The 12,548-nt window shown below is 35.7% G+C and overlaps 1 protein-coding gene across 50 annotated transcripts; it reads right to left on the bottom strand.

The window, feature by feature from the left end:
* Positions 1-337: 337 nt before the first annotated feature.
* On the bottom strand, positions 338-10,178 carry LOC127865794 (mucin-5AC-like). 50 transcript variants are annotated; one of them, XM_052405806.1, is made up of 11 exons: positions 10,003-10,177; positions 8,874-9,031; positions 8,267-8,384; positions 7,497-7,639; positions 7,007-7,128; positions 5,699-6,095; positions 5,639-5,668; positions 5,312-5,401; positions 3,610-5,191; positions 1,875-1,966; positions 338-1,532 (listed from the first exon to the last, which is right to left on the bottom strand). In XM_052405806.1, exons 1-11 carry the CDS (start codon positions 10,039-10,041, stop codon positions 1,361-1,363), a joined length of 2,943 nt encoding a protein of 980 aa, XP_052261766.1. In that variant the 5' UTR covers positions 10,042-10,177; the 3' UTR covers positions 338-1,360. The 50 variants fall into 50 exon arrangements, with proteins under 50 accessions (XP_052261766.1, XP_052261765.1, XP_052261769.1 ...); XM_052405805.1 differs by lacking the exon at positions 5,639-5,668 and adding an exon at positions 5,492-5,521; XM_052405809.1 differs by lacking the exon at positions 5,639-5,668 and adding an exon at positions 5,492-5,521 and having other exon boundaries at positions 5,312-5,341.
* Between the last annotated feature and the right edge of the window lie 2,370 nt (positions 10,179-12,548).

The following is a 12,548-nucleotide window of genomic DNA, read 5'->3' as shown; positions in this document are numbered from 1 at the left end:
AACAATAACCAGTTTTGGAAACATTGATGGGTATGTAGTCTGGTGTATGAATCAAGACTAACAATGCAAGTTTATGCACAAACAACGAAGATTCGTCTGTCATTAAACTGAAATTGATGGTAGTGATTAAGTGAAACAAAATACGTTTAAACTCATATTTTAAAATATGGGTGAAATAATGAACAACATTCATTTTAATTTACATTCAAATATGGTTAAGGGTGACATAATAAAGAAAATAGTTTAAATTCACAGTCCGCAATTGATCATGTGACATAATGAACACAATACTTAAAGTTATATTCGACGACCGTTGAGAGTAAAATAATAAACAAACTTCGTTTGAATTTATATTTGGTGATCGTTGAGAAAGACATTGAGAAAAAAATATTTGACAAATGTTTGAGGATTATAAAATTAACATAGACGTTTCAACTTATATTCTACAATCGAATTCCATATTCACCTATCGCGAGAGTGACCGCAGTTTCAAAAATTCACTTAAATAAGAAGCACGAAAATCTGATAGAATCAGTCCAGCTTGGTATTGTTTACAGCACTGGATGAAGGTGATACAAGTATATAACAAGACGTGAGTAAGATACTTTGGGATCTATATCGACCAATCTTCAAGTCTATATTTTAATCAAATTTACCCAAGTGAAATCTACAAGAACAATATTTGCAACCAACATCTCAAGTGCGTATATAATTACTAAAACACAGAGCCTGTCACAGATACTGTAAGTCCTCATAGTTCACGTGTCGACAAATGTTCATGGATTTGAAATGCTTATTGTTTCCATTACCTCAACAAAATGTAAATGGACTTGTTCACATACTATTTATTTGTCCTTGTGTGGATTCGAGCCCGGGAACTTTGAGGACAAAATCCAAACGCGCTGACCACTTTATTATTTTAGTACACTATTGCAATGAAACACATAACTTGGGAAATGTTCGATGAAAAGCATTACAAAAGCTTTAACATGCATTTATTAAATTTATGATCATACCCAGATGGACCGATACTTCTATTAAGTTTCAAAGTAATGAGTCATTTGTTCTACAATATATACTGACTTTTCAATCTATTTTCACAAACATGAAAATTATCATTTTCGTTACCCGTAAAAATTTCCTTTAAAGAATAAAATTGCGATTGTTTTATGATAACGGACAGCAATAAGTTTGAATGCTATGTAAGAAATGCATATGCACCAGCTGTCGATCTGACTTGTCGTCTCTACAGACGCTGTACATTTATCGATTGTTATCGTACACGATCGTAGCACAGTCACTCGTATATATACACATCGAGCACGCACACATCACTAAGTAACCAGATCTGTTGAAGGCACTATGACTGTGACTCGCCCATGGTACTCCCGTACGCGGGGTTGTTGAAGCCGCGGTTGTTCGGCTGGTACATGTCATCCAACTTTAATTGCAGGCTGCCGGTGATGGGTTCATGGTCTTCGGAAGCGACAGTCTCAAGGTCGTTCCATGGGTCTATCTCTAGCGGTCGCTTTCTGTGTGAACACATAAATCACCTTAGTTTAGACTAGGCAAGATTTAAACCATCGACATCTATTATTAAACGATAATTTTCCAATCACCTCTTTATAGATTTTAATTAATGTAAAAAAGAAAAGAAAACATGTAAATGTATCTTCAGTTGCTCAAAGATGTATTTATATATGATGCTGATGGATTTTTAAGCTTCTCGATAAGTCAACCATCTAGGATAATGTCCGATACTATCTGTTGAACAAATGTTTCTACACGACATGGTCGTCAAACTATTGAGTTCTATATATCTGTTCTGAATGGCTCAATCAAATAATCTCGCATATGGACAACTACCAAAGTACCTTCTATTTAGGAACACAGCAACCCCCACCATCAGAACAATCAGCAACACACCGGCGGTAACACCCAATGCCACTCCCACGTAATTATTCGGCTGTAACAATGTGTAGGAATATTTAGTGCAAACGGTATATGATTAACAAGAGAACGCTATCGAATTGCGTATTGTGTAATAAAACATTTAAAACAAAAATTGCACTTCACTTAATAAGTACAAAACACCAGAATATTGCACATAAAGCTGTAAGGCCACACAAAGTTTTCAACAGTTGATCGACGGAATTTGATCACAAAAATTGTAGCGAGCGAGCTCTTTAAAAAGGTAATGTCTATTCCCTTTTCGATAGTATCAGTGGCAAACAAAATGGGCAGATGAAAAAAAAATACGATTGTCAATATTTATTGAACATATCTACCGAATACATTCAATGCATCATGCAAAACGCTCGAACATGTTTGTATGAGTCGCGTTCTGAGAAAACTGGGAATTATGCATTTGCGTAAAGTGTCGTCCCAGATTAGCCTGTGCAGTCCGCACAGGCTAATCAGGGACGACACTTTACGCTTTTATGGTATTTTTAGTTTCGAGGAAGTCCCTCAATACCGAAAATCAAGTTTAGGCGGAAAGTTTCGTCCCTGATTAGCATGTGCGGACTGCACAGGCTAATCTGGCATTACACTTTACGCACATGCATTAAGCCCAGTTTTCTCAGAAAAAGGCTCGTATATGTATATCGCCAATACATGAGAGCAGGTCTCTGGGAAAACCGTGCTTAATTCATGGGCGAAAAACATCGTCCCAGATTAACATGTGCAGTCCGGACTATCTATTCAGGGACGATACTTTTCGCCTTTATGGCATTTTTCGAGTAGAGGAATTCTCTTTTTAACGAAAACCACTGTGTATACTGCACTGCACATGCATTTCTGGGGTGACACATGCATCCAGTCCGAAGCTCAAATGTTTCCCAGAGCGCGGCTCATTTCTGTATTTCCACTTTATACTATGAAATTGATTTTTCTCCTTGGCTTTTGTGAGCCATGGTCCCAAAATACCATTGACTTGTAATAATTTTTGCGTTTGTTGTCACTTATTGATAATAAAATAAGGGGAAACTTTAGTTCCGCAACCTGTTCTGTCATATTGTCAGATTTTACAACTGGAGACCTATCTACAAGAACAATATTTAGCCGACCAGCCAACCATGTACAGTATATCCTCAGACTATTCAATTATCACACAGGATTTTTTGGCAATCGTATATTACAGATATGTTTTTATCTGTTAATGTGTGTACTTCATGTAGTAATTAATTGCGCCATATCTTCAATATATGAGGTATTTTTATTATATGCAAAGAGCCAATACGGGCGACAATTCCTTAACAAATGCAGTGGCTGATGAGCGGAATGCTTCAGCAAAAAACATACTACCATTTTCTTCAGCAAAGAATATCTATATAATATAACATATCTATAACAGTTTTTGTCGCAAAATATCTAGTCTTAACATAACGAATAAACATTTCTGGTGCGGCAAATCTGAGGAACACATTTGCAATGTGTTGTGGCCTTATATTAAATTAAATATGTTTACATAGACGAATCTTAATTGTGTTCATTATGTGTTAAAGGTGTTGTGTTCATATACAACTCAAAAGTCTTGTAGTTGATGCAAGTTTAAAATATATTCTCACTAACATGCCTCAGACACAATTATATGACTGTTAAGAATACCTTAGGCGAATCATCCGTTTGTTGTGCATCTTTGCTTCTGCCGTGTTGCTTTGTAATATACGTAGATAAACGGGAAGTGTGAACGCGTGTGTGTGGTGGACCAACTGTTTGAGTAGCTGCAGGATTTGCTGTTGAGGTAATACGCGTTGAGCTTGCAGTTGTATGGTTGGTTGCTGTTTTTGCCGCTGTGTGGTTGGCTATTGTTATTGTCGTTGTGTGGTTAGCTATTGGATTTGCCGTTGTGTTGTTGGCTATTCGATTAACTGTTGTGTGGTTAGCTTTTGGGTTTGCAACTGTGCTGTTAGATATTCGTGTTTGTGATGTTTTTTCGGTTCTTGGATTTGCCGTTGTGTTGCCAGCTATTGGGTTTTCCGTTGTTTGGTATTCTGGTTTTGCCATTGTGTGGTTGACTGAAAGCGACGTCATGGAATGTGAGACTGTTTGTTTTGGCGTTGTAATGTTGACCTTTGACTCCGCCGTTGTCTGGTTGAGTGTTGAATGATTTAGCGTTGAGGTTGTTGTTGATGGATTTTTAAATGTTTTTGCTTTTACTGTTGTTTTCGGTTTTGAAGTAGTGGTATGTATTGTTGAAGTTTGTCTGGTTGAGGGGTATATCGATGTGTTTGTGCTTTTAGTTGTTTGGTTAATTGTTGTCATAGATGCTACAGTTGTGTTTTCCAGTGGTGTCGTTGCCACTGTTGTGAGTTTCATTGAAGTCGGTGCTATAGTTGTGTGATTCATTGTTGTTGCTTCTGTTGTTGTTGTTACCGTTGTATTTTTCATTGTTGATGTTTGTATGTTAGTTTTTGTGTGCGTTATTGTTGTTGGAAGTGGAGTTGAATGTTTCTTTGAAGTTAAATTTGTTTGATTTATTGCTGTCGTCTTTACGGTGGAATATTTTATTGCTGCTGTATGCACAGTTGTAGGTGACACTGTTGGATGTTTAATTGTTGTTGGTGTTATGGTTATGTTTTGTGTTGAGATTCGTGTTCCAGTTGAGTATATCATGGGTGTTTCAGTTGAGTTTCTCATTGTTGTTGGGGTCACTGTTGTGTTTTGAATTTGTGGTTGCTTTAATGTTGTGCTTTTCATTGATGTTTGTATAAATGTTGAGCGTTTCATTGATGTTGGTCTCAATGTTGTGTGTTGCATTGTTGTTGTAGTAAATGTTGTAGGTTTAATTGTTGTTGGCTTTTTTGATGTGGGGTGCATTGTTTTTGTACTAAATGTTGTGGGTTTCATTGATGTTGACCGTATTGTTGAGGGTTTCAATGTTGTTTGACGTTTTGTTGTGGGTTTCATTGTTGTAGACCGTACTGTTGTGGGTTTTATTGTTGTTGGTTTCAATGTTGTGTGTTGCATTTTTGTTGAACTATATGTTGTTAATTTCATTGTTGTTGGCCTTTCTGTTGTGAGTTTCATTGTTGTTTGTCTTACTGTCGTGGGTTTCAGTGTTGTTGATCGTACTGTTGTGGATTTCATAGTTGTTGGCTTTATTGTCGTGGGTTTCATTGATGTTGACCGCACTGTGGAGGGTTTCAATGTTGTTGATCGTTTTGTTGTGGGTTTGATTGTTGTTGACCTTACTGTTGTGGGTCTCATAGTTGTTGGTTTCAATGTGGTGTGTTGCATTGTTGTTGTACTTAATGTTGTGGGTTTCGTTGTTGTTGACCTTACTGTTGTAGGTTTCGTTGTTGTTGACCTTACTGTTGTGGGTGTCATTGTTGTTGACCTAACTGTTATGGGTGTCATTGTTGTTGACCTTACTGTTGTGGGTCTCGTTGTTGTTGACCTTACTGTTGTGGGTGTCATTGTTGTTGACCTTACTGTTGTGGGTTTCGTTGTTGTTGACCTTACTGTTGTGGGTCTCATTGTTGTTGACCTTACTGTTGTGGGTCTCATTGTTGTTGACCTTATTGTTGTGAGTCTCGTTGTTGTTGACCTTACTGTGGTGGGTCTCGTTGTTGTTGACCATACTGGTGTGGGTTTCGTTGTTGACCTTACTGTTGTGGGTGTCATTGTTGTTGACCTTACTGTTGTGGGTCTCATTGTTGTTGACCTTATTGTTGTGAGTCTCGTTGTTGTTGACCTTACTGTTGTGGGTCTCGTTGTTGTTGACCTTACTGTTGTGGGTTTCGTTGTTAATGACCTTACTGTGGTGGGTCTCGTTGTTGTTGACCTTACTGTTGTGGGTCTCGTTGTTGTTGACCTTACTGTTGTGGGTCTCGTTGTTGTTGACCTTACTGGTGTGGGTGTCATTGTTGTTGACCTTACTGTTGTGAGTTTCGTTGTTGTTGACCTTACTGTTGTGTGTGTTATTGTTGTTGACCTTACTGTTGTTGGTTTCGTTGTTGTTGACCATATTGTCGTGGGTATCATAGTTGTTGGCCTTGATGTTGTGTGTGTATTTGTTGTTTGGACAGAAAAAATAGTATGGCTTTGTGTACTTGAGGGTACAATTTCATTGCATAGTTGACCTGTGTAACCTGAAAGCAAAAAATAACGATGTTGATCGAATATGCGTTGTTAAATTGTAAAGGCTAGTCAAATGTTATAAATGGTATTTATTAAGACGATCATTGAATTTTCGGATGCGGTTTGTTGTAAAACGTTCTGTTTAATGGCCTATAATTGTATTAGAAACTTGAAAACCATGATAAGAGTAAAATTAGAAAACAACAAAAAAATAAACAATGACATCTGATTTAAATAACTAGCAAAATTTAATTATTGAGGTTAAATGATCTTTCATTCCCTGCAATTAGAAAGCATTTGATTATGTGAAAACGACACTAATCCCCAAGTAAAACTATTTATAAACAACAGCTTGTGTGTTCATTTTCACAAGTCTCATGGTTTTCCTTTAAATATTAAAAGTTGTACTTCTAACCGATAAAAGCTGGACAGGTCAACATGAGGATAATCTATGAAATATTGAGAACAGCATTTGAATTTTGAAATTGCATTTAATCCAGTATTCACAAACTTTAATTCATGTGAGAAGTTCATGGCAACATAAGTATGCCAGTATGCATAGAAACATATTATATTTGGCTATAGTAAGATATTTTCTCAAAGTGTTGAATCAATATTCTAAACCATTGTTTGATTAAAAAATAGTTTTTTGAGACAAACCTCAAAATGAAAAGGTTAATAACCACAATAACGAGATTATACCAAGCAGACATAGTGGTTATGATTTGCATTTCATTTTTCGGTAAATATGTAAAACATGTAAACAAAAAATAAACATTAAAAATAAAACAACACTTATGTTTTACAACATAAATTATAATTTTGGTTCATGCTTTAGTCTATGAATTTATAAATCTTGTATTAAATGGTGATTTCCTGCGTTCCTACATATATAGTTTTTGTTGGTTTATACTGTACTGACCGGTGTTGCATATAACATTTCCGTCGGAGTTGCATGAGCCGTGTGGAGGTGCAACACAGTGAGTACCACAATCGATGCCATAGAAATTATAGTCGCACGAGATATCTATGTATATATCAACACTGAAAAAATGACAACATGAAATATGAGCAGAATTATCAAATGCTGACGAACATAGTGCCATAACTATGAAGTCGTTAATATTAGTTAAGTGAAATCTTGAAATCGTACCCATAGGGACCCGGCACAAAAACATCATATTTTTGTGTGTGCCGGATCCCTATGATCATTCCAATATCAAATGTAAGCATATAAATCCATGTAAAATTCAGAGTACTAGTTTACAATTCTGATCATTTCAAGTTAGGTCAATTTATGTGATGCCAAAGGGGGGCACGGAGTAATCCCATCTATGGGGATTGGTGAGAGTATCAACAGTACAAACAAAAAAATATGCCAAATGTTGCCATTATAAATTATGTCCCGCCACCTGGCCTGCTGGTTGACGCCCCGGATATGCTCAGTGTGACGGCGCGTGTCGCTATATTTAGGAAAGGTGAAATCCACGTTGTCGATGAAGTGGTCATTTAATAGGTTCTTGTTCCACACCTCTACACGCACGCTGATTGGGTACTGAAGAGCACAATGGGAACCATTAAGTGTTTTGCTGCTATTTGTTTTGCTTTTATTGATTCCCAAGGACTTAGAACTTTAATACATTACATTTAGGTTCTGCTCTTTCTTCGCACAGTTCCTGGTTTTCATAACCATTTGATTTCAAATCTAGTATTACACTAAACATTAATCAAGCAAGACGTATTGTTTATCTATATTTATACATAAATGACTTATGTATGCATTCCTGATAGCAAATGATGTGTAACAATTGAAAAAAAGAAAATATAAAATATAAGCACACAAGAGTTGTTTTCTCCCCTAAGAAAACCAGACAAAATACCAATCACTAGTCGCAAGTTGTTTTAAAAATAATTTCTCAAAATATATTAACAGAAGGAAAATACAAAGTTTAATTACTGAAATTTTCTCTGATGTATCCTTGATAAAAAATGAAAATATTTGTGTTGATTTTTGCCAAATTATCGTAGTTTTACGCACATAAACGCAGACCGTTCGAGGTAACGGAAATGTAGGAAATAAGGCGATATTACACGAATGCAAGTCATTAGAGTTCTCATACCTTGAATGAGCCAGCAAAGTTGAACAGCAAAATAAATACAATTAGAACCAGAGTATACGTACCTGAATTCGAGGAATATGGAACGGAATAGGGTTGGGGCTGATGTTTGTGCTGTTTAGAATATCAACCAGCTCGTTCTCGTTGTCCACTGACGATGTCTTAACTTGGTTTAATGAGCAGCTGAATGTATAGAAAATATTATTAAGTAAGTACTTTATTTTCTATATATCAAGACAAAGGCTAGGAAAATAGACATGTCTGTCATTAAATCTTGTTTCAGAATGGTATAGGTTATAATGTTCCTATATTTGCATGGGTTTTATAAAGAATATATAAACTGCGTATATATATAAATAACACAGCAATAAAAGATATCATCGTGGAGGTTATAGATACGGCCAAATAGAAAGACTACAAAAATACGAAGAGAAGACGCTGTACGTACGTGACTTTCGTATGTGATATAGTTGTAAATAACGGAAGGCCATCAGGTTATTTAAAACCTTTAGGGCTGTCTTTTACATTCTATGTCAATTTAATTTTTGTATTGAATGCCCATTTAATCCCAATAAGCTCCAAATGTGAATGATGGCATTTCGATGCATATAAGAATGACATAGTTAAAGCAATAATAATCCGCTTAAACCTATTTTCCCCGTAAATCTGAACCTGTGGTTTCGCCACTGCAGGCACACTTTGAAGTAAGGGTCGCACTTGTAGCCACCAAAGAAATTGTCGCAGTCTTTGTCGGATTCATACCGGTACTTAAGAAGACCGACCTCGACCGTGCCACCGGATGTAACATCCCGCCAGCGACTGACCGACACCTGTACGGTACATATAAAGAGTTGTGCGTGCTAGACTATGTGAGCGTATATAACAGAAGCGTGAATGACGATACCAATTAGAAATCAGTTCAAACATTGCAAAATTAACATTGTTTTGATTTATCGTTCTTTTTTCGGTAAATAAACGAATAATAAATTAAATAAACGGTAAATAAAGGAAGTGCAGATTTCAAAACACAACTTAGCCATTTTATAGCAGTAGTATAACTAAAAATAGTCTTAGTTAAAATATTAATTACGTTATACATGTCTAAAGCGATTACATTGAAAATTCACGTGTTTGATCAGTTTGACGTTCCGACGTGCAAGGCAATGTTTCACCCCAGTGCCAGTGAACATAACTGACAAAGCGGTACGGTCTTATTAGTCACGTTAGTGGCCCAGCTCTAGTTTTTGTTAATTTCCACTAAAATCCGAAAAAGGTAATGAAGTCGAATTAACGTTTTTGTGTCATTAACTTATTTTGGCACTAGTCATAACCAACTTTAATAAGGGTATTCAATGCCAGAAACCTTTCAAAACTATGTTCCACATTCTTTCGATTTTTGTAAAACTTTATTTGGAGATTATGAATAAATCCAGGATTTGTTTTTTCGAAACACCAACAACGAAAATGAACAAACAGATAAGGGGCGGCACAAAATAATAAGTTTGGATGGGGAAGTGGAAATAAATAATATTTTTACGTATTTAAATGTACTAAGAACTATTTTTTACTTTTTTCACTCTGAGTCGGAACTTATTTTTACTTCGTTTACTTAGTTCTTAAAAACGACAATTGTATTCTTTATATTACAATCAGCGAATAATAAGAATATTGGTAAAATCAAATTAGGATGTATTAGGATTTCTCTTCCATTAAATATAAGATATTTAAATAAAAATGGTATTATAATATATTATCATATATATTATAATGTTATTAGAGAAAATATTTAATTAATATTTACCAGTACAAAAAGTAAGAAACACTCCCTGCGTAAGTCCATGATAACCGCGCATGTATAACAACACTTTGGCAACAAGTAGCTTCTGTTTGTAAATAAATAATATGCTTAATGTAAATATTGTAAATGTCATATCTGCATATCGGCTGTATCAACGTGTGCTTGTGTACAGGATAGGAGATAGTGACTCTATCTCTTCTGTGTCAACTAGCTGAGCATTGATAGTCATTGATGACTGATTTGTTCATTTAAACACTCATTAAATACGTGATATTTATAACACACGAACTATTATGGACCATGTACACATATTCACTACGCTAACACACATATTCACTACGCTAACACACATATTCACTACGCTAACACACATATTCACTACGCTAACAGAAAAGTAACAAAACATAATTGGAAATAGCTTTATAAATCACATGTACACGTTTTGTTTAATATAAATTGCACAAAACATACGTTCGTTCTATTTTCAAGCCAGGACAATCTGTCCAGTAAACGGCGTGCTTGGCACCACGCCAGCCTGTGCATCTTGATCTTCCATGTCCGCTTAGTGTAAGAGTTCTGTCGACACTATGCACGAACTAATATATAATATGTTATGAAATTAAAACTTAATTAACCGATAAACCATTGGCAAATAGCAGTTGTCAGCTAATTATCAGCTTACTGTACTATGGTATGGTAAATAGAAATGACGGCATATTATGAGGTTATACATTTTTTAATTGGTGTAAACTCTGGTGAACTAAACTTTTCCATTCAAATGTCTGAAAACATCGGTTATTATTACATTACATATAACAAAGAACAAAAGTTCGGGGCGGCAAAAAAAGAAGTTACCAATGTCCGGGCTGTCAGTTTAAAATAAAAGCCAACGTACGGACTGGAACACTTTCCAAAGACCATAAAACTAATGTACCGTTGTTCGGTGTGGCATAGTCGTTTAAGAAATAATCAGCTAGAAAACAAATTCGTCTAAGTTAATTGATGTAAATATTACATTGCTAAAATTCAGCTCATATTTTTAAATATACTAATAACTTAAAACATGTCGCCTAACCGTTTTAATATATTTCTGACACTCACGACACCAGTAAACTAAAATTATGTATGAAGTATTCGATTTACACGACACAGTTTAATATTAATGTTTTCATGGTACGTCGGCACGTTTGGTTTGTGATTAATTCTGGGTTACCTCAGAGGTTCGGCTGGCACACACTTTGGTTTAAAACCCTAATGTTTTTCATGGGCGGTGATCTCTGTTTCGATCATTGTGTGCTCAGATCTGGTGTCCTGTTATAACAGTAGTAAATCAGACAAATATTTCCTTCCTGAAGTTCCTAGGGTTTCATTTGTTGCTATATTGAACAGATGCGTATTATTATGCATCTGACTCGGAGGGGGGAGGGGGGTACAAATGTATTTAACATCCGGAAATAGTTAATTATCACAGGCTCATCTATGGAAACAAACACAAATTAGATTTAAGAGTTTGATGTTCTTGTTAGTTTGTGTTGTGTGTTGTTGTTTATTTTTCCTATTTCGGGTGTCGTTTCAATCTACATTCTAATCGACAGCTTCGCAGCGCATTCGACAAACTTTAAAGTTTTAATAACACAGGATGATCTCAAGCCTCAACCACTTCAGATATTGAGTGATAAATCGACCATCCTTTGAGGTCGCGTGCATGGATATTTTTGCATTCCATCGACATGATAAAACATTAGTAAATGATCCTAAGTTATACAAGGTTGATCTTTCTAAAGACAAAAAATACCATTTTCGTTGTTAAATACATCCAATAAACGGCATAAAAAAGAGCCAGAATTCTGGGCGCTGGATAAAACAAATAAAAAAATTAATGCAATATTTCAATTGCTATTAAACAATGTATGATCATGTTAGAAATCAGATTGTTCGATATATTATTGTGTATCGGTCAGTTACCAATAAAATTAAATACATTTCTTTATAAATTAAATGAACGCAATACAAAAAAACAACAGCTCTACCCCCTTTTCCTCAGCTGCCCCCCCCCCCCTTCCAAAACCCTCAAAAGTGTAAATTTGTTATTTGTTATACACAATAACAAAACAAAAAAGTGAGTCGCTTTTTAAATTACATATCTATGACAAACAGTAAGCTTCTGAAATGGACTTGTGTGTCGAGATGAGCAATTCAATGGTCTAATGCTGACCTTGTCATGTGTATAAGAAAAACTATTTTTGTTCGACTCACCGCTTTTGTTTTGTTATTCTGTATAACAAATGGACGATTTTTAGGGTTTTAGGATGGTGGTAGCAGCTGAGGGAGGGAGGTAACAGTGGTGAGGGTAGCAACGCATGCCTAATACCTGTGAACTGTATTGAAAAGTGAAATTTCTACATGTAACAAGGGACGCAAACCATGCGAATCAATCGCCAATCTCCACGCAGAGTTGTTGTTCCTTGTATTCACAAACAATTTGATCCAGCTAAATGGTTCCAGTCAAATCTCTGCGCGTAGGTTGATCAATCAGTACTGCAAGATTT

The sequence above is a fragment of the Dreissena polymorpha genome, chromosome 2, assembly GCF_020536995.1.
Source record: "Dreissena polymorpha isolate Duluth1 chromosome 2, UMN_Dpol_1.0, whole genome shotgun sequence".
NCBI lineage: Eukaryota > Metazoa > Mollusca > Bivalvia > Myida > Dreissenidae > Dreissena > Dreissena polymorpha.
The sequence above is the reverse complement of the archived record's forward strand: the minus strand, read 5'-3'. Positions and strand labels throughout refer to the sequence as shown.

Coding starts and splice junctions, on each gene's coding strand:
- LOC127865794 (XM_052405757.1), bottom strand. CDS start 10,041: ATGGACTTACGCAGGGAGTGTTTCTTACTTTTTGTACTG. Junction 9,032..10,002: donor GTTTCTTACTTTTTGTACTG/GTAAATATTAAT, acceptor TGTACCGTACAG/GTGTCGGTCAGTCGCTGGCG. Junction 7,640..8,266: donor TCCATATTCCTCGAATTCAG/GTACGTATACTC, acceptor TGTGCTCTTCAG/TACCCAATCAGCGTGCGTGT.